This window comes from Zonotrichia leucophrys, unplaced genomic scaffold (genome assembly GCF_028769735.1).
Source record: "Zonotrichia leucophrys gambelii isolate GWCS_2022_RI unplaced genomic scaffold, RI_Zleu_2.0 Scaffold_209_87164, whole genome shotgun sequence".
NCBI lineage: Eukaryota > Metazoa > Chordata > Aves > Passeriformes > Passerellidae > Zonotrichia > Zonotrichia leucophrys.
The window spans coordinates 33161-60711 of NW_026992414.1; the positions used below are offsets into that span (position 1 = coordinate 33161).

General features: G+C 54.8%; 1 protein-coding gene across 1 annotated transcript; it reads right to left on the reverse strand.

The window, feature by feature from the left end:
• Positions 1-1686: 1686 nt before the first annotated feature.
• PPP1R16A (protein phosphatase 1 regulatory subunit 16A) lies at positions 1687-27551 on the reverse strand. The gene is made up of 11 exons (XM_064738161.1): positions 27455-27551; positions 21419-21932; positions 18759-18829; positions 16582-16727; positions 14471-14574; positions 14255-14382; positions 10814-10939; positions 10648-10723; positions 10443-10572; positions 6081-6309; positions 1687-2216 (listed from the first exon to the last, which is right to left on the reverse strand). The coding sequence occupies exons 2-11, from the start codon at positions 21681-21683 to the stop codon at positions 1869-1871; spliced, it is 1623 nt and encodes a 540-aa protein (XP_064594231.1). The 5' UTR covers positions 21684-21932; positions 27455-27551; the 3' UTR covers positions 1687-1868.

Consider the following 27551-nt stretch of genomic DNA (forward strand, 5'->3'; position numbering starts at 1 on the left):
TTTTGGGGGGTCCTAAAAGAGAATTTGGGGTTTTTATTTGGGGTTGAGAGTCCTAAAAGGGATTTGGGGTTTTTATTTGGGGTTTTGGGGTCCTAAAAGGGAATTTGGGGTTTTTATTTGGGGTTTTGGGGGGTCCTAAAAGGGATTTGGGGGGGTCCTAAAAGTTTCCTGTGGGATTTGGGGGGTCCTAAAAGTTCCTAAAAGGGATTTGGGGTTTTTATTTGGGGTTTTGGGGTTTTTTTATTTGGGGTTTTGGGGGGGTCCTAAAAGGGGTTTGGGGTTTTTATTTGGGGTTTTTATTTGGGGTTTTGGGGTCCTAAAAGGGGATTTGGGGTTTTTATTTGGGGTTTTGGGGGGCTCCTAAAAGGGATTTGGGGGGTCCCAAAAGTTATTTGGGGTTTTTATTTGGGGTTTGGGGGTCCTGAAAGGGTATTTGGGGTTTTTATTTGGGGTTTTGGGGTCCTAAAAGGGATTTGGGTTTTTATTTGGGGTTTGGGGGGTCCTAAAAGTTCCTAAAAGGGGTTTGGGGGTTCCTAAAAGGGATTTGGGGGGCCCTGAAAGGGATTTGGGGGGTCCTAAAAGGGATTTGGGGTTTTTTATTTGGGGTTTTGGGAGGTCCTAAAAGGGGTTTGGGGTTTGGGGGGTCCTAAAAGGGGTTTGGGGTTTTTATTTGGGGTTTTGGGGGGTCCTAAAGGGGATTTGGGGGGGTCCTAAAATCCCATATAGGATTTGGGGTTTCCTGTGGGGTTTGGGGGGGTCCCAAAACCCCAAATGTCAGATTTGGGATCCCTAAAACCCCATACAGGATTTAGGGGATCCCAAAACCCCAAATTTGGGATTTGGGGGTCCCCAAACGTTCCCTGTTGGAATTGGGGGTTCCCAAAACCCCAAATGTGGATTTGGGGGATCCTAAAAACCCCAAATGTGGATTTAGGGGTTCCCAAAACTTTCCTGTAGGATTTGGGGGTTCCCAAAACCCCAAATGTGGATTTAGGGAATCCCAAACCCCAAATGTGGATTTAGGGGGGTTCCCAAAAACCCCAAATGTGGATTTGGGGAATCCCAAAACTTTCCTATGGGATTTGGGGTTCCCAAAACTTTCCTGTAGGATTTGGGGGATCCCAAAACCCCAAATGTGGATTTGGGGAATCCCAAAACTTTCCTGTGGGACTTAGGGAATCCCAAAACTTTCCTATGGGATTTGGGGGGTCCTAAAAACCCCATATAGGATTTGGGGTCCCCAAAACTTTCCTGTGGGATTTAGGGGTTCCCAAAACCCCAAATGTGGATTTAGGGAATCCCAAAACTTTCCTGTAGGATTTGGGGGATCCCAAAACCCCAAATGTGGATTTAGGGGATCCCAAAACCCCAAATGTGGATTTGGGGTCCCCAAAACTTTCCTGTGGGATTTGGGGTTCCCAAAACCCCAAATGTGGAATTTGGAGGATCCCAAAACCCCAAATGTGGATTTAGGGAATCCCAAAACCCCAAATGAGCCTTTAGGGTTTCCCAAAACCCCCAAACCCAATTTTGGGGTCCCACCACTCCCCCCTCCCAAAATGCGACTTTTGGGGTCTCCCATCCCCTCCCCCCCCCCAATTTTGGGGCCATTTCCCATTCAAAAAACCCCAAAAACCCCAAATAACAAAATAACAAAATCCACACCGACACCGGAAATGCCGCCACCCCCGTTTTGTTCCTCGTCCCCATTTTTGGGGTTTTTTTTTTCTTTTTTTCGGGGGGACAAAAAAAGCGACAAAGAAAAAAAAAAAAAAAACAAAAAAAACCAAAAATTCCCGTTTTTGGGGACACCGAGTGACACCGAGGGGACACCCCCAAACCGCGGGGTGACCCCGGGTTCGGTTCGGTCACATCAGGCGGCAGCAGCGCCGCTTCCCCGAGGGCGCCTCGGGCGGCGGCGCCGTCAAACGCAGCAGCGGCGGCTCCGCCATGTCCGCGATGTCCCCAAGGGTGTCCCCGAGGGTGTCCCCAATGTCCCCAAGGGTGTCCCCGATGTCCCCAGGGGTGTCCCCGAGCGACATTTCGGGGTTTTTGGGGTCGTTTTTGGGGTCGTTTTTGGGGTTTTTGGCGGCCGCCCGGTGCCGTTTGAGGTCGGCCAGGGTGTGCGGGTGGCTTTTGTCACCCGAGCGAGGGGACAGCGGGGACAGCGGGGACAGCGCGGAGCCGTTGGGGTGAGGGGACAGCGGGGGCGGCTCCTGAGGGGACAGAAAAGCGGGGTGACAATGGGGACACTCGGGGGGGGCTGTCTGTCCCCAGCGGTGTCACCGCTGTCCCCTCCCGGTGTCACCGTGAATGTGCTCCCCGCTGTTGTCACCAAGGCACTGTGATGTCACCTCATGGTGTCACCAAGGTCCCTCAAACTGATGTCACCACAATGTCCCCAACCCACTGGTGTCACCCCCATGTTGTCCCCAAGGTCCCCAAGGTCCTCAATGTCCCCCCCAAGGTCCTCAACCCCTCAATGTCCCCAAGGTCTGTCACCCCCAATGTCCCCATTGTCCCCAAGGTTCTCAATCCTCAATGTCCCCAATGTCCCCAAGGTCCCTCACCCTGATGTCCCCTCCCAATGTCCCCAAGGTCCCCTCACATTGTCCCCCATGTCCCCAATGTCCCCAGTGTCCCTCACCCCCACATTGTCCCCAATGTCCCACGTTGTCCCCAATGTCCCCCAATGTCCCACGTTGTCCCCAATGTCCCACAATGTCCCCAAGGTCCCCTGATGTCCCCAGTGTCCCTCAGCCCTGATGTCCCCCCACGTTGTCCCCATTGTCCCCAATGTCCACCCCATGCTGTCCCCAAGGTCCCTGACCCCCAATGTCCCCAAGGACCCAACCTCCAATGTCCCCCAATGTCCCCAAGGTCCCCCCACGTTGTCCATGATGTCCCCAAGGTCCCACAATGTCCCCAAGGTCCCTCACTTGCAATGTCCCCAATGTCCCCAAGGTCCCACAATGTCCCCAAGGTCCCTCACTTGCAATGTCCCCGATGTCCCCAGTGTTCCTCGTCCCCAATGTCCCCAAGGTCCCACGATGTCTTCAATGATCCCGTGTTGTCCCCAAGGTCCCTCATCCCCAGTGTCCCCCCAGTGTCCCCCAAGGTCCCCCAATGTCCCCAAGGACCCAACCCTCAATGTCCCCCAATGTCCCACGTTGTCCCCAATGTCCCTCACACCAATGTCCTCCATGTTGTCCTCATTGTCCCCAATCCCCCGATGTCCCCAAGGTCCCACATTGTCCCCAAGGTCCCTCACACCTGATGTCCCCACTCCACATTGTCCCCACTGTCCACCCCATGTTGTCCCCAATGTCCCCAAGGTCCTTCACCCCCACACTGTCCCCAGTGTCCCCAGTGTCCCACATTGTTCCCAATGTCCCTCACCCTGATGTCCCCCCACATTGTCCCCAATGTCCACCCCATGCTGTCCTCAATGTTCCCAACCCCCCACAATGTCCCCCAATGTCCCCAATGTCCCCAAGGTCCCTCACCCCAATGTCCCCCAATGTCCCCCAATGTCCCCAGTGTCCCCAAGGTCCCTCACCCCCATGTCCCTCAATGTCCCTCAATGTCCCCCAATGTCCCCAATGTCCCCAAGGTCCCTCACCCCAATGTCCCCCCACATTGTCCCCAATGTCCCCAAGGTCTCTCATCCCCAGTGTCCCCAAGGACCCAACCTCCAATGTCACCCAATGTCCCACATTGTCCCCAAGGTCCCACAATGTCCCCAAGGTCCCTCAGCCCAATGTCCCTCCACGTTGTCCCCAATGTCCGACGATGTCCCCAGTGTCCCCAAACCCCCGATGTCCTCAATGTCCCTCACCCCTGAGGTGTCCCCAATGCCACCAGCCCTCCAATGTCCCCAATGTCCCCGATGTCCCCAATCTCCCAATGTCCCCCAGTGTCCCCAATGTCCCCGATGTCCCCAGTGTCCCCGCTGTCCGGCCGTGCCCTTGGTGGTGACAGTGGCAGTGGTGGCAGTTCTGGCCCTGTCCTTGTCCTTGCTGTCCCCCAATGTCCTTCACCCCCAACATCCCCGATGTCCCCAATGTCCCCAGTGTCCCCAATGCCACCAATGTCCCCAATCCCCCAATGTCCCCAATCCTGCAATGTCCCCAATGTCCCCGATGTCCCCAATGTCCCCAACATCCCCAAAGCCACCAATGTCCCCAATCCCCCAATGTCCCCAATCCTGCAATGTCCCCGATGTCCCCAACATCCCTGATGCCACCAATGTCCCAATCCCCCAATGTCCCCAATCCTGCAATGTCCCCAATGTCCCCAATCCCCCAATGTCCCTGATGTCCTCAATGTCCCCAGCCCCCCATACCCCTATGTCCCCAATGTCCCCAGTGTCACCCCGATGTCCCTCACCCCCCAATGTCCCCCAATGTCCCTGACGTCTCTGTTGTCCCTGATGTCCCCAACGTCCCTAATCCCCAACATCCCCAATGTCCCCAATGTCCCCAATGTCCCCAATCCCCCAATGTCCTCAATGTCTCCAGTGTCCCTCACCCCTGAAGTGTCCCTAATGTCCCTGATGTCCCCAATGTCACTCTGATGTCCCCAATGTTCCCCCCAATGTCTCCAATGTCCCCAAACCCCCAATGTCCCCGATGTCCCCAATGCCCCCAACATCTCCGATGCCACCAATGGCCTTAATCCCCCAATGTCCCCGATCCTGCAATGTCCCTGATGTCCTCAATGTCCCAAATCCCCCAATGTCCCCAATGTCCCTGATGCCTCCAATGTCCCCAGTGTCCCTCACCCCTGATGTCCTCAATGTCCTTCACCTTGAGGTGCCCCAAATGTCCCCGATGTACCCAATGCTCCCCCAATGTCCCCAATGTCCCAGATGTCCCCAATGTGCCTGATGTCCGCAAACCCCCAATGTCCCCAACATCCCCAATGTCCCCAATGTCCCCAATGTCCCCAATCCCCCAATGTCCCCAATGTCCCTGATGTCCCCAATGTCCCCAATCTCCCAATGTCCCCAATGTCCCTGATGTCTCCAATGTCCCCAGTGTCCCTCACCCCTGATGTCCTCAATGTCCTTCACCCTGAGGTGCCCCAAATGTCCCCGATGTCCCCAATGCTCCCCCAATGTCCCCAATGTCCCTTGATGTCCCCAATGTGCCTGATGTCCGCAAACCCCCAATGTCCCCGATGTCCCCAATGTCCCCAACATTTCCAATGCCACCAATGGCCTTAATCCCCCAATGTCCCCGATCCTGCAATGTCCCTGTTGTCCCCAATCTCCCAATGTCCCTGATGTCCTCATGTCCCCAACGTCCCTGATGTCCCCAATGTCCCTGATGTCCTCATGTCCCCAACGTCCCTGATGTCCCCAATGTCCCTGATGTCCCCAATCTCCCAATGTCCCCAATGTCCCTGATGGCTCCAATGTCCCCAGTGTCCCTCACCCCTGATGTCCTCAATGTCCTTCACCCTGAGGTGCCCCAAATGTCCCCAATGTCCCTGACATCTCCATTGTCCCCAAGGTCTCCAAGGTCCCCAGTGTCCCTCAACGCTGATGTGTCTCCAATGTCCCCGATGTCCCCAACATCCCTGATGTCCCCACTGTCCCCAATGTCCCCAATGTCCCCTGTGTCCCTGCCATCCCCGCTGTCCATGATGTCCCCAATGTCCCCGATGTCCCCTGTGTCCCTGCCATCCCCGCTGTCCCTGATGTCCCCAATGTCCCTGATGTCCTCGATGTCCCCAACGTCCCTGATGTCCCCATTGTCCCCAATGTCCCCTGTGTCCCTGACATCCCCGCTGTCCCTGATGTCCCCAATGTCCCCATTGTCCCCAATTCCCCAATGTCCCCTGTGTCCCTGACAACCCCGCTGTCCATGATGTCCCCAACGTCCCTGATGTCCCCATTGTCCCCAATTCCCCAATGTCCCCTGTGTCCCTGACATCCCCGCTGTCCATGATGTCCCCAATGTCCCTGATGTCCCCATTGTCCCCAATTCCCCAATGTCCCCTGTGTCCCTGACATCCCCACTGTCCCTGATGTCCCCAATGTCCCCAACCCCTCGCTGTCCCCGCTGTCCCCTCACCGCGGCCCCTCCGCGGTGCCCGGCCGGTGGCAGCGGTGGCCGCGTCTCGGCGGTGCCCGTGGTGACACCAGTGGTGGCCGTGGTGACACCGGTGGTGGCGGTGCCATCGGTGGTGGCCCTGTCGTCGTCCTCGCTGTCCCCGAGGTGTCCCCAGACGATGGCCTCGCGCTGCAGCTCCCGGCGGTAGCGGCTCGAGCGCTCCGACAGGCTGGCGCGGCGAACCACCTTCCTGGAACCGGGATTTGGGGGATTTATGGGGTTTTTGTGGGGTTTTTGGGGGGTTTAGGGGGTTTGGGGTTTGTGGGGATTTGGGGTTTATGGGGATTTATGGGGTTTGGGGTTTATGGGGATTTGTGGGGTTTTGGGGATTTAGGGGATTTGGGGTTTATGGGGATTTGTGGGATTTATGGGGTTTAGGAGATTTGGCGGTTATGGGGGTTTGGGGTTTATGGGGGTTTGGGGATTTATGGGGATTTGGGGATTTATGGGGTTTTGGGGATTTAGGGGGTTTGGGGATTTAGGGGTTTTGGGGTTTATGGGGATTTGTGGGGATTTGTGGGGGTTTGGGGATTTAGGGGATTTGGGGTTTATGGGGATTTGTGGGGTTTAGGGGATTTAGGGGGTTTGGGGATTTGGGGTTTATGGGGATTTTGGGGATTTGTGGGGTTTTGGGGTATGGGGTTGATGGGAATTCACAATTACAGGGGATCAGGGTTATGGGGATTATGGGGGTTTGGGGTTTTTGGGGTTTATGGGGGTTTCAGGATTTATGGGGTTTTGGGGTTTTGGGGATTTGGGGTTTATGGGGTTTTGGGGGTTTGGGGTTTATGGGGTTTTGGGATTTATGGAGTTTAGGGGATTTGTGGGGTTTTGGGGATTTATGGGATTTAGGGATTTATGGGGATTTATGGGGATTTGTGGGTTTTTGGGGATTGAGGGGGTTTGGGGATTTAGGGGATTTGTGGGGGTTCGTGGGTTTTAGGGATTGGGGTTTATGGGAATTCACAATTACAAGGGATCAGGGTTATGGGGATTATGAGGGTTTGGGGTTTTTGGTGTTTGGGATTTCTGGGGTTTGGGGATTTATGGGGTTTTGGGGATTTAGGGGATTTGGGGTTTATGGGGTTTTGGGGGTTTATGGCAATTATGGGGTTTGGGGATTTGTGGGATTTATGGGGTTTAGGGGATTTGGGGTTTATGAGGATTTGTGGGGTTTTGGGATTTGTGGGGTTTGGTGTAAATGGGGTTTTGGGGATTTATGGGGTTTAAGGGATTTGGGGTTTATGGGGATTTGTGGGGATTTGTGGGGATTTGTGGGGTTTAGGGGATTGAGGGGGTTTGGGGATTTAGGGGATTTGGGGTTTTTCTGGGTTTTTTGTGGGGGTTATGGGGGTTTGTGGGGTTTTGGGGTATGGGGTTTATGGGAATTCACAATTACAGGGGATCAGGGTTATGGGGATTGGGGTTTATGGGGTTTGGGGATTTGTGGGGTTTGGGGATTTATGGGGTTTAGGGGATTTGGGGATTTATGGGGATTTGGGGTTTATGGGGATTTGGGATTTGTGGGGATTTGTGGGGTTTTGGGGTATGGGGTTGATGGGAATTCACAATTACAAGGGATCAGGGTTATGGGGATTTGTGGGGTTTTGGGGATTTGTGGGGTTTTGGGGGTTTATGGGGTTTAGGGGATTTGTGGGGTTTTGGGACTTATAGAATTTAGGGGATTATGGGGGTTTGGGGTTTTGTGGGGGTTTGGGTTGATTTATTGGGGTTTTGGGGATTTTGGGGTTTGGGGGTTTTTGGGGATTTGGGGTTTATGGGGATTTGTGTGGATTTGTGGGGTTTTAGGGATTGGGGTTTATGGGAATTCACAATTACAGGGGATCAGGGTTATGGGATTTGGGGTTTATGGGTTTGGATTTGTGGGGTTTGGGGTTTATGGGTTTTGGGGTATTTGGGGTTTTGGGGTTTATGGGGGTTCAGGGTTTAGGGGATTTAGGGTTTATGGGCTTGTGGGGATTTATGGGTTTTGAGCATTTATGGGGTTTAGGGGATAATGGGGGTTTTGGAGATTTGGGGTTTATGGGGATTATGGGGGTTTGGGGTTTTTGGGGGTTTGATGGGTTTTTATGGTTTTTTTGGGTTTTTATGGGGTGTTGTGGGGTTTATGGGGTTTTTGTGGGGTTTAGGGGATTTGGGGTTTATGGGAGTTTTGGGGATTTATGGGGTTATGGGAATTACAGAGGGTTTGGGGTAAATGGGGTTTAGGGCATTGTGGGGTTTAGGGGATTTGGGGTTTTTATGGGGGTTTTTATGGGGTTTATGAGGTTGAGGAGATTTGTGGGGTTTAGGGGATTTGGGGTTTCTGGGGTTTTTATGGGGTTTATGAATTTGAGGAGATTTGTGGGGTTTTGAGGGTATTTTGAGGGCGTTTATGGGATTTCAGCATTACAGGGGATCGGGGTTTTGGGGTATTTGGGGTTTATGGGAATTATGGGAATTATGGGGTGTATGGGGTTTATGGGTGTTTCATGGGGTTTTTGTGGGGTTTTGGGGGGATTTATGGGGTTTAGGGGGTGTGGGGTTTATGGGGATTCACAATTACAGGGAATTGGGGTTTATGGGTTTTGGGGATTTGGGGTTTATGGTGGTTTGGGGGGTTTTGGGGGTTTTGGGGTTTATGGGGGTTTGGGGTTTATGGGATTTTGGGGTTTATGGGAATTATGGCAGGATTGGGGTTTATGAGGATTATGGGATTTGGGGATTTATGGGGGGTTTGGGAATTATGGTGTTTTGGGGATTTATGAGGTTTTGGGAATTGTGGGGTTTTGGGGGCATTGGGGGTTTGGGGATTATGGGGGGGTCTGGGGATTTTGGGAATTATGAATTATGGGGTTTTGGGGATTATGGGGGGTTTGGGGAATTGGGGGTTTTGGGATTTTGTGGGGTTTGGGTGATTTATGGGGGTTTGGAGGATTATGGGGTGTAGGGGATTTGTGGGATTTTGGAATTTATAGGATTTAGGGAATTATGGGGTTTTGGGGTTTATGGGGTTTGAGGATTATGGGGGTTTTGTGGAATTATGGGGGTTTGGGGTAAATGGGGTTTAGGGGATTTATGGGATTTGGGGGATTATGAGGGTTTAGGGGATTTGGGGTTTATGGGGGTTTGGGATTTATGGGGTTTTTGGGGGATTTGGATTATGACTTTTGGGGGGATTTAGGGGATTTGGGGTTTATGGGGGTTTGGGATTTATGGGGATTTGGGATTTATGGGGGTTTTGGGGGATTTGGATTATGAATTTTTGGGGGGATTTATGGGGATTTGGGGTTTATGGGGTTTTGGGGGATTTGGATTATGAATTTTTGGGGGGATTTATGGGGGTTTGGGGGATTTATGGGGTTTTGAGGACTTATGGGGTGTTTGGGCAATTATGGGGTTTTGGGGATTTCACCCTGACCCTTCCCCAGTGTCACCCTGATCCCTCCAGTGACCCTCAGTGCCACCCCAGTGCCACCATTAATGTCCCCAAGGTGGGGAGGTGACACCGTGTCCTGCTCACCCGCGGCTGCCGGCGCTGGACGTTCTCCTCTGCAGCAGGGACTTGTGACCCTCAGTGCCACCCCAGTGCCACCCAGTGCCACCCCAGTGCCACCCAGTGACCCTCAGTGCCACCCCAGTGCCACCCCAGTGCCACCATTAATGTCCCCATCGATGTCCCCAAGCCCGCTCACCCGCGGCTGCCGGCGCTGGACGTTCTCCTCTGCAGCAGGGACTTGTGACCCTCAGTGCCACCCCAGTGCCACCCAGTGCCACCCCAGTGCCACCCAGTGACCCTCAGTGTCACCCCAATGCCACCCAGTGACCCCAGTGTCACCCAGTGCCACCCAGTGTCCCCATTAATGTCCCCATCGATGTCCCCAACCCTGCTCACCCGCGGCTGCCGGCGCTGGACGTTCTCCTCTGCAGCAGGGACTTGTGACCCCCAGTGCCACCCAGTGCCACCCAGTGCCACCCCAGTGCCACCCAGTGACCCTCAGTGTCACCCAGTGACCCTCAGTGCCACCCCAGTGCCACCCAGTGGTGTCCCCATCGGTGTCCCCAAGCCCGCTCACCCGCGGCTGCCGGCGCTGGACGTTCTCCTCTGCAGCAGGGACTTGTGACCCTCAGTGTCACCCCAGTGCCACCCAGTGTCCCCATCAGTGTCCCCAAGCCCGCTCACCCGCGGCTGCCGGCGCTGGACGTTCTCCTCTGCAGCAGGGATCTGTGACCCTCAGTGCCACCCCAGTGCCACCCAGTGACCCTCAGTGCCACCCCAGTGCCACCATTAATGTCCCCAACCCTGGAGGTGACAATGCTCACCCGCGGCTGCCGGCGCTGGACGTTCTCCTCTGCAGCAGCCCCTTGTGCCTCTCCTGGCATTTCAGCACGGCCGCCCGCTTGTGCTTCAGCTCCAGCAGCTTGGCCCGCACCTCCTCGTCCCCGCACACATCTGGGACAACACCCAGGTGTCACCCAGTGCCACCGCGGCGCCACCGCCGTGTCCCCAGAGCGTCCCCACACGCACCCAGGGGCGTCTCATCCAGCAGCGATTTGGCGCCGAGCTCGGCGCCGTGCGCCACCAGCAGCTCCGCCAGCGGCACCTGCGGAGGGACACGGAAACGGGTGGGAAAAGGGGACAATGGGGACAATGGGGACAATGGGGGATGTCCCCAAGGGGGCGGGTGACACACCTGTCCCCAGCAGGCGGCGGCGTGCAGGGGCTGCCACCCGTCGGCGTCGCACACGTCGGGGCGGGCGCGGTGCTCCAGCAGCAGCTCGGCCGCCTCCAGGAACCCGTGGGCGGCTGCCACGTGCAGCTGGTGGGGACACGGGTGGGGACAGTGGCACCTGGGTGGCACCCTGACCCTCCCAGTGTCACCCAGTGCCACCCTGATCCCCCCCAGTGTCACCTCCAGGAACCCGTGGGCGGCTGCCACGTGCAGCTGGCAGGGGACAGGGTGGGGACAGTGGCACCTGGGTGGCACCCTGACCCTCCCAGTGTCACCCAGTGTCACCCTGATCCCCCCCAGTGTCACCCAGTGTCACCCAGTGCCACCCTGATACTGACACAGTGTCCCCAGCAGCAGCTCGGCCGCCTCCAGGAACCCGTGGGCGGCTGCCACGTGCAGCTGGCAGGGGACAGTGCTGGTGGCACCCTGACCCTCCCAGTGTCACCCAGTGTCACCCTGATCCTCATCCAGTGACCCTCAGTGTCACCCAGCATCCCCCAGTGACCCCCAGTGCCACCCGGTGACCCCCAGTGTCACCCTGATCCTTACCCAGTGTCACCCTGATCCTCATCCAGTGTCCCCAAGTGTCACCCAGTGTCCCCCAGTGACTCCCAGTGTCCCCCAGTGACCCCCAGTGTCACCCTGACCCCCCCAGTGTCACTCTGACGCACCCCCAGTGTCCCCCAGTGTCACCCTGATCCTCCCCCAGCGTCACCAGGGCCATGGGGACCCTCACTCAGTGACCCCCAGTGTCACCCTGATCCTCATCCAGTGTCCCCCAGTGTCACCCAGTGTCCCCCAGTGACCCTCAGTGTCACCCTGATCCTCCTCCAGTGACCCTCAGTGACTCCCTGATCCCTCCCAGTGTCACCTTCATCCCCTCCAGTGACCCCCAGTGTCACCCTGACCCTCCCCAGTGTCACTCCAATCCTCTCCCAGTGACCCCAGTGCCACCTGGTGACCTCCAGTGTCACCCTGATCCACCCCAGTGTCACCCTGATCCCTCCCAGTGTCCCCCAGTGTCACCCTGATCCTCATCCAATGACCCCCAGTGTCACCCAGTGTCCCCCAGTGTCACCCTGATCCCTCCCAGTGTCACTCCAATCCTCTCCCAGTGACCCCAGTGCCACCTGGTGACCCCCAGTGTCACCCTGACCCTGTCCCAGTGTCCCCCTGATCCACCCCCAGTGTCACCCTGATCCTCCCCCAGTGCCACCAGGGCCATGGGGACCCTCACTCAGTGACCCCCAGTGTCACCCTGATCCTCATCCAGTGACCCCCAGTGTCACCCAGTGTCCCCCAGTGACCCTCAGTGTCACCCTGATCCTCATCCAGTGTCCCCCAGTGTCACCCAGTGTCCCCCAGTGTCCCCCAGTGTCCCCCAGTGACCCTCAGTGTCACCCTGATCCTCATCCAGTGACCCTCAAGTGTCACCCAGTGACCCTCAGTGACTCCCTGATCCCTCCCAGTGTCACCTTCATCCCCTCCAGTGTCCCCCAGTGTCACCCTGACCCCCCCAGTGTCCCCCAGTGTCATCGTGACCCTCCCCAGTGTCACTCCAATCCTCTCCCAGTGACCCCAGTGCCACCTGGTGACCCCCAGTGTCACCCTGATCCTCATCCAGTGTCCCCCAGTGTCACCCTGACCCTGCCCCAGTGACCCCCAGTGTCACCCTGATCCTCATCCAGTGTTCCCCAGTGTCACCCTGATCCTTTCCCAGTGTCACTCCAATCCTCTCCCAGTGACCCCAGTGCCACCCAGTGTCACCCTGATCCTCTCCCAGTGTCCCCCAGTGTCACCCTGACCCTGTCCCAGTGTCCCCCAGTGTCACCCTGATCCTCTCCCAGTGTCCCCCAGTGTCACCCTGACCCTGCCCCAGTGTCCCCCAGTGTCACCCTGATCCTCTCCCAGTGTCCCCCAGTGTCACCCTGATCCTGTCCCAGTGTCACCCTGATCCTCCCCCAGTGACCCCCAGTGTCACCCTGATCCTCCCCCAGTGCCACCAGGGCCATGGGGACACTGCCCCAGTGACCCCCAGTGTCACCCTGATCCTCATCCAGTGACCCCCAGTGTCACCCAGTGTCCCCCAGTGACCCTCAGTGTCACCCTGATCCTCATCCAGTGACCCTCAGTGACTCCCTGATCCCTCCCAGTGTCACCTTCATCCCCTCCAGTGACCCCCAGTGTCACCCTGACCCCCCCAGTGTCCCCCAGTGTCATCGTGACCCTCCCCAGTGTCACTCCAATCCTCTCCCAGTGACCCCAGTGCCACCTGGTGACCCCCAGTGTCACTCTGATCCTCATCCAGTGACCCCCAGTGTCACCCTGACCCTGTCCCAGTGTCCCCCAGTGTCACCCTGTCCCTCCCAGTGTCACCCTGATGCCCCCCAGTGTCCCCCAGTGTCCCCCTGACCCTGTCCCAGTGTCCCCAGTGTCCCCAGCAGCAGCTCGCCCGCCTGCACGTTCCCGTGGGTGGCTGCCACGTGCAGCCCAGTGTCACCCCGATCGCCCTCAGTGACCCCAGTGTCACCCAGCCCACCCTCCCCTGGCTGTCCCCTGGCTGTCCCCACCCACCAAGGAGCCCCCGTGGTGTCCCCTCACTGTCACCCCACGTACCAAGGTGTCCCCATGGTGTCCCCGAGGCGTGTCCAGTTCGGCTCCATCCCGGGGGTGACCCCAGTGCCACCCTGCCCCTCTGTCACCTCACTGTCACCCCCACGTACCAGGCGGTCCCCTGCTGTCCCCAGGCTGTTCCCATGTACCAAGGTGTCCCCTGGCTGTCCCCCCGCTGTCCCCACGTACCAGGGTGTCCCCGTGGTGTCCCCAGGGCGTGTCCAGCTCCTTCCCATCGCGGATGAGCTCCATCCTGGACCACCCTGCCCATGTGCCCGCTGTCCCCTCACTGTCACCCCCATGTCCCAGGGTGTCCCCTGGCTGTCTCCACGTACCAAGGTGCCCCCGTGGTGTCCCCTGGCTGTCCCCTCGCTGTCCCCACGTACCAAGGTGTCCCCTGGCTGTCCCCTCACTGTCCCCACGTACCAGGCTGTCCCCTGGCTGTCCCCACATCCCTGCTGTCCCCTGGCTGTCCCCATGGTGTCCCCTGGCTGTCCCCACGAACCAGGGTGTCCCCAGGCTGTCCCCTGGCTGTCCCCGTGGTGTCCCCTGGCTGTCCCCACGTACCAAGGTGTCCCCTGGCTGTCCCCAGGCTGTCCCCAGGCTGTCCCCACGTACCAGGGTGCCCCCGTGGTGTCCCCTGGCTGTCCCCACGTACCAGGCTGTCCCCTGGCTGTCCCCTGGCTGTCCCCACGTACCAGGGTGCCCCCATGGTGTCCCCTGGCTGTCCCCTCACTGTCCCCACGTACCAGGGTGTCCCCAGGCTGTCCCCCTGCTGTCCCCACGTACCAGGGTGCCCCCGTGCTGTCCCCGGGGCGTGTCCAGCTCCTCGCCGTCGCGGATGAGCTGGCGGATCTCGGTGACCATGGCTCGCTCCGTGGCCGCCCGCGCCTCCTCGATGCGCTCCTGCGTGATCCCTGCCCGGGGTGACACCGGTGACATCGGTGACACCGGTGACGCCACCGGGGCCGTGCCACCCCGCCCCTGGCGTGTCCCCTCACTGACCCTGCTGTGCCATGGCGCTCTCCAGGCACTCCAGCGTGGCCTCGTCCTCGCACAGGTCGTAGGGCATGTTCCCGTCCGAGTTCAGCGCCAGCAGGTCGGCGCCGCTGCGGGGACAGGGCCGGGTCACCGCCGGGTCCCCAGGGTGTCCCCATGTCCCCAGGGTGTCCCCAGGGTGTCCCCAGGGTGTCCCCATGTCCCCAGGGTGTCCCCAGGTGTCCCCAGGGTGTCCCCAGGGTGTCCCCAGTGTCCCCGGTGTCCCCAGTGGTGTCTCCATGTCCCCAGGGTGTCCCCAAGGTGTCCCCAGGGTGTCCCCAGTGGTGTCCCCAGGTATCCCCAGGGTGTCCCTGTTGTCCCCAGGGTGTCCCCAAGGTCCCCAGGGTGTCCCCAGGGTGTCCCCAGGGGTGTCCCCATGTCCCCAGTGGTGTCCCCAGGGTGTCCCCAGGGTGTCCCCATGTCCCCAGGGTGTCCCCAGGGTGTCCCCATGTCCCCAGGGTGTCCCCAGGTGTCCCCAGGGTGTCCCCAGGGTGTCCCCAGGGGTGTCCCCATGTCCCGGTGGTGTCCCCAGGGTGTCCCCATGGTGTCCCCATGTCCCCAGGGTGTCCTCAGTGGTGTCCCCAGGGTGTCCCCAAGGTGCTCTCAGGTGTCCCCAGGGTGTCCCCAGGGTGTCCTCAGTGGTGTCCCCATGTCCCCAAGGTGTCCCCAGGGTGTCCCCAGAGTGTCCCCAGTGGTGTCCCCAAGGTGTCCCAGGTGTCCCCAGGGTGTCCCTAGGGTGGTCCCCATGTCCCCGAGGTGTCCCCAGGGTGTCCCCAAGGTCCCCAAGGTGTCCCCAGTGGTGTCCCCAGGGTGTCCCCAGTGGTGTCCCCAGTGGTGTCCCCAGGGTGTCCCCATGTCCCCAGGGTGTCCCCAGGATGTCCCCAGGGTGTCCCCAGGGTGTCCCCAGGGTGTCCCCAGGGTGTCCCCGATGTCTCCAGGTGTCCCCAGGGTGTCCCCAGTGGTGTCCCCAGTGGTGTCCCCGGTGTCCCCAGGGTGTCCCCAGGGTGTCCCCAGGGTGTCCCCAGGGTGTCCCCAAATCATCTCCAGGTGTCCCCAGGGTGTCCCCAGTGGTGCCCCCAGTGGTGTCCCCGGTGTCCCCAGGGTGTCCCCAGGTGTCCCCAGGGTGTCCCCAGTGGTGTCCACGGTGTCCCCATGTCTCCAGGTGTCCCCAGGGTGTCCCCAGGGTGTCCCCAGTGGTGTCCCCAGGGTGTCCCCAGGGTGTCCCCAGGGTGTCCCCAGCGGTGTCCCCAGGGTGTCCCCGGTGTCCCCATGTCCCCAGGGTGTCCCCAGGGTGTCCCCAGTGGTGTCCCCATTGGTGTCCCCAGGGTGTCCCCATGTCCCCAGTGGTGTCCCCAGGGTGTCCCCAGGGTGTCCCCAGTGGTGTCCCCAAGGTCCCCAGGGTGTCCCCAGTGGTGTCCCCATGGTGTCCCCAGGGTGTCCCCAGGGTGTCCCCAGGGTGTCCCCAGGGTGTCCTCAAGGTCCCCAGTGGTGTCCCCAGGGTGTCCCCAGGGTGTCCCCATGTCCCCAGGGTGTCCCCATTCGTGTCCCCAAGGTCCCCAGTGGTATCCCCAGGTGTCCCCAGCGGTGTCCCCGGTGTCCCCAGGGTGTCCCCAGGGTGTCCCCAGGGTGTCCCCAGTGGTGTCCCCGGGGTGTCCCCAGTGGTGTCCCCAGCGGTGTCCCCAGGGTGTCCCCAGTGGTGTCCCCAGGGTGTCCCCATGGTGTCCCCAGCGGTGTCCCCAAGGTCCCCAGCGGTGTCCCCAGGGTGTCTCCATGTCCCCAGGGTGTCCCCAGTGGTGTCCCCAGGGTGTCTCCATGTCCCCAAGGTGTCCCCGGGGCGTCCCCAGCGGTGTCCCCAAGGTCCCCAGCGGTGTCCCCATTGGTGTCCCCAGTGGTGTCCCCAGGGTGTCCCCAGTGGTGTCCCCAGTGGTGTCCCCAGTGGTGTCCCCAGTGGTGTCCCCAGGTGTCCCCATGTCCCCAGGGTGTCCCCAGGGTGTCCCCAGGGTGTCCCCATGTCCCCAGGGTGTCCCCAGGGTGTCCCCAGGGTGTCCCCAGGTGTCCCCAGGGTGTCCCCAAGGTACCGCTGGACGAGCAGCTGCACCAGGCGCAGGTGGCCGCAGGTGGCAGCCGCGTGCAGCGGCGTCCAGAGCTCCGCGTCCCGCGCGTTGGCGTCGGCGCCCGAGTCCAGGAGGAGCCGGACCAGGGGCAGGGAGTCGTCGATGCAGCTCTGGGAATGTGGGAATGGGAATGGTGGGAATGGGAATGGTGGGAATGTGGGAATGGGATTGGGAATGATGGGATTGGGATTTCATGGTCCAGGAGCAGCCGGACCAGGGGCAGGGAGTCGTCGATGCAGCTCTGGGAATGGGGGAATGGGAATGGTGGGAATGGTGGGAATGTGGGAATGCTGGGAATGGGAATGATGGGAATGGTGGGAATGGGAATGGGATTGGGGGGATTAGGAATGGTGGGAATGGGATTGGGAATGACAGGTTTGGGAATGGTGGGATTTGGAATAATGCGAATGATGGGATTGGGGATAATGGGATTTGGAATAATGGGATTGGGAATAATGGGATTGGGAATAATGGGATTGGGAATAATGGGATTGGGAATAATGGGATTTCACGGTCCAGGAGGAGCCGGACCGGGGGAGGGAATCACCGATGCAGCTCTGGGAATGGGATTGGGAATGGTGGGATTGGGATTGGGATTGGTGGGAATTATGGGAATGAGAATAATGGGAATGGGAATAATGGGATTTTATGGTCTAGCAGGAGACGGACCAGGGGCAGGGAATCTTCAATGCAGAGCTTGGAATGGGATTGGGAATGGTGAGATTGGGATTGGGAACAATGGGATTGGGAAAAATGGGATTGGGATTGGGGACAATGGGATTGGGAACAATGGGATTGGGATTGGAAACAATGGGATTGGGATTGGGAACAATGGGATTGGGAACAATGGGATTGGGACTGGGGTGGGATTCAGGGTGCTGGGATGTTGGGGGTTTATGGGATGGGAAGGATGCGGAAAACGGGACGCCGGGATTTGGGATCAGCGGGCGGAGAGCGGAAGGGAAGGATCTGGAGCTGGGACGGAAAAGATTTGGGGTTACCGGGATCAGGAAAGGATTTGGGATCACCAGAAATGGGATGTGGAAAAAACATGGATCTGGGATGGGAGTGACCTGGATTTGGGATCACTGGGATCTGGGATCAATGGATGGAGCTGGGATGGGAATGACCTGGATTTGGGATCACTGGGATTTGGGATCAATGGATGGAGCTGGGATGGGAATGACCTGGATTTGGGATCACTGGGATCTGGGATCAATGGGATTTGGGATCACTGAGATTTGGGATCACCGGGATTTGGGATGGGAATGACCTGGATTTGGGATCACTGGGATCTGGGATGGGAATGACCTGGATTTGGGATCACTGGGATTTGGGATCACTGGGATTTGGGATGGGAATCACCTGGATTTGGGATCACTGGGATTTGGGATCAATGGATGGATCTGGGATGGGAATGACCTGGATTTGGGATCACTGGGATCTGGGATCACTGGGATCTGGGATCAATGGATGGATTTGGGATGGGAATGACCTGGATTTGGGATCAGTGGGATCTGGGATCACTGGGATCTGGGATGAATGGATGGATCTGGGATGGGAATGACCTGGATTTGGGATCACTGGGATCTGGGATGGGAATGACCTGGATTTGGGATCAGTGGGATCTGGGATCAATGGATGGATCTGGGATGGGAATGACCTGGATTTGGGATCACTGGGATCTGGGATCACTGGGATCTGGGATCAATGGATGGATCTGGGATGGGAATGACCTGGATTTGGGATCACTGGGATCTGGGATGGGAATGACCTGGATTGGGGATCAGTGGGATTTGGGATCACTGGGATTTGGGATGGGAATGACCTGGATTTGGGATCACTGGGATCTGGGATGAATGGATGGATTTGGGATGGGAGTGACCTGGATTTGGGATCACTGGGATCTGGGATGGGAATGACCTGGATTTGGGATCACTGGGATTTGGGATCACCGGGATCTGGGATGAACGGATGGAGCTGGGATGGAAAAGCCCCAAATTCGGGATATCAGAATCCGCTCACAGGACAAACAGGACCCGGATCCTCCGGAATCCGGGGAAGGACCCGGCTCCGGAGCTCCGGGGCGTGGAAATTTGGGAATTGTGGGAATTGTGGAAATTTGGGAATTGTGGGAATACCTGGTGCAGCGCCGTCAGCCCGTCCTCGTTGCACAGGTCGGGGCTGATCCCGCTCTCCAGGAACTGCCGGACTGCGGAGGAACGGGAATGCCGGGAATGCCGGGAATGCCGGGAATCCCAATGGAACCACGGAGGGTCCCAAGGGCAATTCCAAGGATTCCAGTGGCAATTCCAAGGTTCCCAAGGGCTCTTCCAAGGAATCCAAGTGGAAGCACCAAAGATCCCAATGGAAGCACCAAATATCCCAAAGACATTCCCAAGGATCCCAATGACAATTCCAAGGGCTCTTCCAAGGGTTCCAATGGAAGCACCAAATGTCCCAAAGACATTCCCAAGGATCCCAAGGGAACCGTGAGCATCCCAATGACTCTTCCAAGGATTCCAAAAGAATTCCACCAGGAATCCCAACGGAACCACCAAATATCCCAAAGGCATTCCCAAGGATCCCAATGGCAACTCCAAGGATTCCAAAGGCAATTCCAAAGATTTGAGTGGAACCACCAAAAATCCCAAGGGCAATTCCAAGGAATCCCAATGGCAATCCCAAGGAATCCAATGGGAATTCCCACACGTGCCCAAGACATTCCCAAGGACCTCAACGGAGCCGTGACTTTCCCAACAACTCTTCCAAGGATCCCAATGGCAATTCCAAGGAATCCAATGGGAATTCCAAGGGTTCCAATGGAAGCACCAAATATCCCAAAGACATTCCCAAGGATCCCAATGGAACCATGACCATCCCAACGGTGCTTCCAAGGAATCCAATGGAACCACCAAGGATTCCAGTGGAATCTTGGAGCATCCCAGTGGCAATTCCAAGGATCTCAAAGCTCTTCCAAGGGTTCCAATGGAACCACCAAGAATCCCAAGGGCTCTTCCGAGGATTCCAATGGCCATTCCAAGGATCCCAATGGCAATTCCAAGGATTCCAATGACACCATGACCACCCCAACCACCCTTCCAAGGATTCCAATGGCGCTTCCAAATATTCCAAAGGCAACTCCAAGGATTTGAGTCGAACCACCAAGAATCCCAAAGGCAAGTCCAAGGATTTCAATGGCAATTCCAAGAATCCCAAAGGCACCTCCAAGGATCCCAAAGGCAATTCCAAGGATTTCAATGACAATTCCAAGGATCCCAATGGAACCATGACAATCCCAACAACTCTTCCAAGGGTTCTAATGGAAGCACCAAGCATCCAAAAGACATTCCCAAGGGTTCCAATGGAACCATGACCATCCCAAAGACATTCCCAAAGATCTCCATGGAACCATGAGCATCCTGATGGCACTTCCAAGGATCCCAAAAACTCTTCCAAGGAATCCAATGGAGCAACCAAAGATCTCAACAGAACCACCAAATATCCCAAAGACATTCCCAAGGATCCCGATGGAACCATGACCGTCCCAGAAACTCTTCCAAGGATCCCAGTGGCAATTCCAAGGAATCCAACGGAACCACCAAGGATTCCAGTGGAACCACCAAGACATTCCCAAAGACATTCCCAAGGATCTCCATGGAACCATGAGCATCCCAAAGGCAATTCCAAAGATGGCAAAGGCCATTCCAAGGATTCCAATGGAACCACCAAGCATCCCAAAGACATTCCCAAGGATTCCACTGGAACCACCAAGAATGCCAATGGCAATTCCAAGGATCCCAACGGCAATTCCAAGGGTTCCAAAGGCAATTCCAAGGATCCCAAAGACATTCTGAAGGATCTCAATGGAACCGTGACCATCCCAACGGCAATTCCAAGGATTCCAAGGGCTCTTCCAAGGATCCCAATGGGACAACCGAGAATCCCAATGGAAGCACCAAATGTCCCAAAGGCATTCCCAAGGATTCCCATGACACCATGACCATCCCTACAGCTTTTCCGAGGATTCCAAGGGAACCACGACCATCCCAACCACTCTCCAAAGGGTTCCAAAGGCAATTCCAAGGATCCCAAAGGCGCCTCCAAGGATCCCAATGGCACCGTGACCATCCCAACAACTCTTCCAAGGATTCCAATGGCAATTCCAAGGATCCCAAAGGCAATTCCAAAGATTCCAATGGAATCACAACAATCCCAACAACCCTCCAAGGATCCCAAAGGCGCCTCCAAGGATCCCAAAGGCACCTCCAAGGATCCCAAAGGCAATTCCAAGGATCCCAAAGGCGCCTCCAAGAATCCCAAAGGCAATTCCAAGGATCCCCCAAAGGCAATTCCAAGGATCCCCCAAAGGCAATTCCAAGGATCCCAAAGGCAATTCCAAGGATTTGAGTGGAATCATCAAGAATCCCAAAGGCCATTCCAAGGTTCCCAAAGGCCATTCCAAGGATCCCAATGGCAATTCCAAGAATCCCAAAGGCAATTCCAAGGATCCCAATGTCCATTCCAAGGATCCCAAAGGCGCCTCCAAGGATCCCAATGGCAATTCCAAGGATCCCAAAGGATCCCAAAGGCAATTCCAAGGATCCCAAAGGCCATTCCAAGGATCCCAAAGGATCCCAAAGGCCATTCCAAGGATCCCAACGGCACCACCACCACCCCACCAACTCTTCCCAGAATCCCACCAGACCCCCACAACCCCCCCCATCTCCATCCCCACCCTTCAATCTTCCCCCAAAAATCCCAGGAATCCCCCCAAAAGGAACCCCCCACATCCTGGCACCTTCCTCGGCGTCGTGCCGCGCCGCCGCCTCCAGGAGCCGCACGCTGGCCGGGAACGTCACCCTCTTCCTCCTCCTCCTGCTCTTCCTCTCCCCTCCTCCTCCTCCTCCTCCTCCTCCTCGGGGCGTTGCCGGCGTTTCCCGCTGGGCGCGTGCCCAGGCCTGCAGCTGCAGGGCGCGGCGCCGCTGCGCGTGCCGGAGCCGCTCGGCCGTGCCCAACCGCGCCACCGCCGCCATCTCGGCCACCAGCTCCCGGTGCTCGGCCATGGCGCCCCCAAATCCGCGGCAGGGAGGGGGGACAGCGGCGGCATCACCCCAAAATCCGCCTCCGGTGTGGGGGAGGGGGTGGTTTATCCCTCCATAAACCACCCCCTAAGCCTCCATCCTCTGTGCTGTGTAGGAGCAAAGTTTGGGGAGCATCTCCTGGTGGTGGAACCAAAAATTGCCCAAAAAATTCCCAAATTTCTGCAGGGTTATGGCGGCTCTGTCACGTTGTGGAGATGCCGGGGAGGAATCCTGAGGAGAGGGGAATAAAAACAAGGAGCAATAAATCCCAACCCACATCCATAAAACGCAGCCCGGAGCCGGCTCGCCCGGTTTGGCCGGTTCGGCTGAGCCGGGATTGACCTGGAATCTGACGGGAATTCAAAAAAAATTGGGATTTTTTGGGATTTTTCTAAGCTGGGATTGACCTCAAATCTGACCAGAATTCCAAAAAAAATTGGAATTTTTTTGGATTTTTCTAAGATGGGATTGACCTCAAATCTGACCAGAATTCAAAAAAAAATTGGATTTTTTTTTGTTTGTTCGTTTGGTTTGGTTTTTCTAAGCTGGGATTGACCTGGAATCTGACCAGAATTCAAAAAGAAATTGGATTTTTTTTTTGGTTTGGTTTGGTTTTTCTAAGCTGGGATTGACGTTGAATCTGACTGGAATTCCAAAAAAAAATTGGATTTTTTTTTGCTTTGGTTTGGTTTTTCTAAGCTGGGATTGACCTGGAATCTGACGGGAATTCAAAAAAAAATTGGAATTTTTTGGAATTTTTTTGGTTTTTCTAAGCTGGGATTGACCTGGAATCTGACCAGAATTCAAAAAAAAAAAGGATTTTTTTGGTTTGGTTTGGTTTGGTTTTTCTAAGCTGGGATTGACCTCGAATCTGATGGGAATTCCAAAAAAAATTGGAATGTTTTGGAATTTTTTTTGTTTTTCTAAGATGGGATTGACCTCGAATCTGACCAGAACTCAAAAAAAAAAAAAAATTGGATTTTGTTTTTTTGCTTTGGTTTGGTTTTTCTAAACTGGGATTTACCTGGAATCTGACGGGAATTCAAAAAAAAAATTGGAATTTTTTGGAATTTTTTTGGTTTTTCTAAGCTGGGATTGAGCTGGAATCTGATGGGAATTAAAAGAAAAATTGGAATTTTTTGGAATTTTTTGGGTTTTTCTAAGCTGGGATTGACCTGGAATCTGACAGGAATTCAAAAAAATTGGAATTTTTTGGATTTTTTTTGTTTTCCTAAACTGGGATTGACCTGGAATCTGACTGGAATGACGAAAAAAATTGGAACTTTTTAAAGCTAGGATTGACCTGGAATCCAACCAGAATTCCAAAAAAATTTGGAATTTTTTGGAATTTTTTGTTTTCCTAAACTGGGATTGACCTCAAATCCAACCAGAATTCCCAAAAAAAATTGGAATTTTTTGGATTTTTTTTTTTGTTTTCCTAAGCTGAGATTGACCTCAAATCCATCCAGAATTCCTAAAAAAAATTTGGAATTTTTAAAATTTTTTTTGGTTTTCCTAAACTGGGATTGATCTCAAATCCAACCAGAATTCCCAAAAAAAACCTGGAATTTTTTAAAGCCAGGATTGACCTCTAATCCACTCAGAATTCCCAAAAAAAAAAAATTGAAATTTTAAAAAACTTTTTTTGTTTTTCTAAGCTGGGATTGACCTCAAATCCACCCAGAATTCCCCCCAAAAAATTGGAATTTTAAAAAATTTTTTTGGTTTTTCTAAGCTGGGATTGACGTTGAATCTGACCAGAATAAAAAAAAAAAAAATTTGGATTTTTTTTTGGTTTAGTTTGGTTTGGTTTTTCTAAGCTGGGATTGACTTTGAATCTGACCAGAATTCAAAGAAAATTGGAATTTTTTGGAATTTTTTGGGTTTTTCTAAGCTGGGATTGACCTGGAATCTGACCAGAATTGAAAAAAAAAATTGGATTTTTTTTTTTGCTTTGGTTTTTCTAAGCTGGGATTGACCTGGAATCTGATGGGAATTAAAAATAAAAATTTGATTTTTTTTTTTTGGTTTGGTTTGGTTTTTCTAAGCTGGGATTGACCTCGAATCTGACCAGAATTCAAAAAGAAACTGGAATTTTAAAAAATTTTTTTGGTTTTTCTAAGCTGGGATTGACCTGGAATCTGACCAGAATTCAAAGAAAATTGGGATTTTTTGGGATTTTTTGGGTTTTTCTAAACTGGGATTGACCTCAAATCTGACCAGAACTCAAAAAAAAAAAAAAAAAAAATTGGATTTTTTTTTTGTTTGGTTTGGTTTTTCTAAGCTGGGATTGACCTGGAATCTGACCAGAATTCAAAAAAAAATTGGATTTATTTTTTGTAATTTTTTTGGTTTTTCTAAACTGGGATTGACCTGGAATCTGATGGGAATAAAAAAAAAAAAAAAAGGAAATTTTTGGGATTTTTTTTGGTTTTTCTAAGCTGGGATTGACCTGAAATCTGACAGGAATTCAAAAAAATTGGAATTTTTTGGATTTTTTTTGTTTTCCTAAACTGGGATTGACCTGGAATCTGACTGGAATGACGAAAAAAATTGGAACTTTTTAAAGCTAGGATTGACCTGGAATCCAACCAGAATTCCCAAAAAAATTGGAATTTTTTGGATTTTTTTTTTGGTTTTCCTAAGCTGGGATTGACCTCAAATCCATCCAGAATTACAAAAAAAATTGGAATTTTTAAAGCCAGGATTGAACTCAAATCCCACCAGAATTCCTAAAAAAAAATTTGGAATTTTTAAAATTTTTTTTTGGTTTTCCTAAACTGGGATTGATCTCAAATCCAACCAGAATTCCCCCCCAAAAATTGGAATTTTTTAAAGCCAGGATTGACCTCTAATCCACTCAGAATTCCCAAAAAAAACCCCTGAAATTTTAAAAAACTTTTTTTGTTTTTCTAAGCTGGGATTGACCTCAAATCCATCCAGAATTCCCCCCCAAAAAAATTGGAATTTTAAATTTTTTTTTTGTTTTTCTAAGCTGGGATTGACGTTGAATCTGACCAGAATTCAAAGAAAATTGGAATTTTTGGGGATTTTTTGGGTTTTTCTAAGCTGGGATTGACCTGGAATTTGATGGGAATTAAAAAAAAAATTGGAATTTTTTGGATATTTTTTGTTTTCCTAATCTGGGGTTGACCTCAAATCCGACCAGAATTCCTAAAAAAAAAATTGGAATTTTTTAAAGCCAGGATTGACCTCAAATCCACACAGAATTCCCAAAAAAAAATGGAATTTAAAATTTTTTTTTGTTTTTCTAAGTTGGGATTGACCTTGAATCTGACTGGAATTACAAAAAAAAAAAGAAAACCAAAAAAAGTGGTAATTTTTGGAAAACCAAACCAAAGCAAATAAAAAAAACTCCACTTTTTGTTGGAAATTCTGAAATTCTTTGGAAAAGCCACGAAATCCCAGGAAAAAAGCCCCAAAATTCCATAAAACAGCAGCAAAGTGACCCAAAATTCCTAAAAAACAGCCAAAATTCCTTAAAATAGACAGAAAATTCCTCAAACGCCCCAAAGTTTCTCTAAACAGCCCCAAAATAGTCTAAAATTCCACAAAAAAAGCCCCAAAATTCCTCATAAAAGCCCCCAAATTCCCTGAAATATCCCCGAAATCCCAAAATTCCTCAAAAAAATCCCCAAATTTCCTTGAAATGTGTCCAAAACTCCTCAAAAAAAGCCCCAAATTTCCCAAAAATATCCCCAAAAAAGCACTAAAATTCCCCAATCACCCCAAAATTCCCTGAAAAAAACCCCAAAATTCCTCAGAACAGCCCCAAAATTCCCTGAAAAACCCCAAAATTCGCTGAAATATCCCCAAAACTGCCCCAAATTTCCCAAAAACAGCCCCAAAATTCCCTGAAATAGCCCCAAAACCCAAAAAAAAACCCCAAATCCCCAAAATTCCACAGAAAAACAGCCCAAAACTCACAAAAAAACCCCAAAATTCCTCACAACAGCTCCAAACCCCCCCTGAGGGGACCCCGATGTCCCCAAAGTCCCCTCAATGTCCCCAAGGTGTCCCCAAGGCTCTCAACCTGTCCCCAAGGCCCCCCTGAGGGGACCCTCTTGTCCCCAAAGTCCCCTCAGGGTCCCCAAAGTCCCCTCAATGTCCCCAAAGTCCCCTCCATGTCCTCTCAGTCCCCTCAATGTCCCCAAAGTCCCCTCAGGGTCCCCAAAGTCCCCTCAATGTCCCCAAAGTCCCCTCCATGTCCTCTCAGTCCCCTCAATGTCCCCAAAATCCCCTCAGGGTCCCCAATGTCCCCAAAGTCCCCTCACGGTTCCCAAAGTCCCCTCAATGTCCCCAATGTCCCCTCCATGTCCTCTCAGTCCCCTCACGGTCCCAAAAGTCCCCTCATGCTCCCCTCTGTGTCCCCTCACGCTCCCCTCCATGTCCCCAAAGTCCCCTCAATGTCCCCAAAATCCCCTCACGGTCCCCTCAGTCCCCTCACGGTCCCCTCCCGGTTCCCGTCATATCCCCAAAGTCCCCTCACGGTCCCCAAAATCCCCTCAGTCCCCCACGGTCCCCCAAGTCCCCAAAGTCCCTTCACAGTCCCCAATGTCCCAAAGTCCCCTCAGGGTCCCCTCCATGTCCCCTCAGCCCCCTCCCGGTTCCCGTCATGTCCCCAAAGTCCCCTCAGTCCCCTCAATGTCCCCAAAGTCCCCTCAGGGTCCCCAAAGTCCCCTCACGGTCCCCAAAGTCCCCTCAGTCCCCTCAGGGTCCCCAAAGTCCCCTCACGGTCCCCAAAGTCCCCTCAGTCCCCTCACGGTCCCCAAGATCCCTTCAATGTCCCCAGAGTGCCCAAAGTCCCCTCACGGTCCCCTCACGGTTCCCTCCGTGTCCCCTCAGTCCCCTCACGGTTCCCGTCATGTCCCCAAAGTCCCCTCAGTCCGCTCAATGTCCCCAAAGTCCCCTCAGTCCCCTCACGGTCCCCAAAGTCCCCTCACGGTCCCCAAAGTCCCCTCACGGTCCCCAATGTCCCCAAAATCCCCTCAGGGTCCCCTCAGTTCCCTCACACTCCCCAAAGTCCCCTCCATGTCCCCTCACGGTCCCCTCACAGTCCCCAATGTCCCCTCATGCTCCCCTCTGTGTCCCCTCACGCTCCCCTCCATGTCCTCAAAGTCCCCTCAGGGTCCCCAAAGTCCCCTCACGGTCCCCAAAGTCCCTTCACAGTCCCCAATGTCCCCAAAGTCCCCTCAGGGTCCCCAAAGTCCCCTCAATGTCCCCAAAGTCCCCTCAGTCCCCTCACGGTCCCCAAGATCCCTTCAATGTCCCCAGAGTGCCCAAAGTCCCCTCACGGTCCCCTCACGGTTCCCTCCATGTCCCCTCAGTCCCCTCCCGGTTCCCGTCATGTCCCCAAGTCCCCTCACGGTCCCCTCCATGTCCCCAAAGTCCCCTCACGGTGCTCTTTAAAGTCCCCTCAGTCCCCTCACAGTCCCCAATGTCCCCTCACGCTCCCCTCTGTGTCCCCTCACGGTCCCCTCCATGTCCCCAAAATCCCCTCAATGTCCCCAAAGTCCCCTCAGGGTCCCCAAAGTCCTCTCAAAGTCGCCAAAGTCCCCTCACGGTCCCCTCCCGGTTCCCGCCATGTCCCCGCGCCCCCCTCAGGCCGCCCCTCACGCCGCCGCCATTTTGTCCGGCCCCTTCCCTCTCCCCCCCATCCCCCCCGTTCCACCGGCTCCCCCTCACTCTCAGCCCCCCCCGCGCTGTCCCCGCGGTGTCGCCGCTCCCGGTACCGGCGCTGTCGCCTCGCTGTCCCCTCGCTGTCCCCGCCGCGCCCTCGGGCCGCGCCCGCCGCTGCCACAGGCGGGGCCGTCGCCATGGCGACCGCGC

Excerpts from the sequence above, each read along its gene's own strand:
- PPP1R16A (XM_064738161.1), bottom strand. The coding sequence starts at position 21,683 with ATGGCCGAGCACCGGGAGCTGGTGGCCGAGATGGCGGCGGTGGCGCGG. Across the intron at positions 18,830-21,418 it reads GCGGCACGACGCCGAGGAAG|TCCGGCAGTTCCTGGAGAGC; the intron begins GTGCCAGGATGT and ends GTTCCTCCGCAG. Across the intron at positions 16,728-18,758 it reads GGCTGACGGCGCTGCACCAG|AGCTGCATCGACGACTCCCT; the intron begins GTATTCCCACAA and ends CCACATTCCCAG.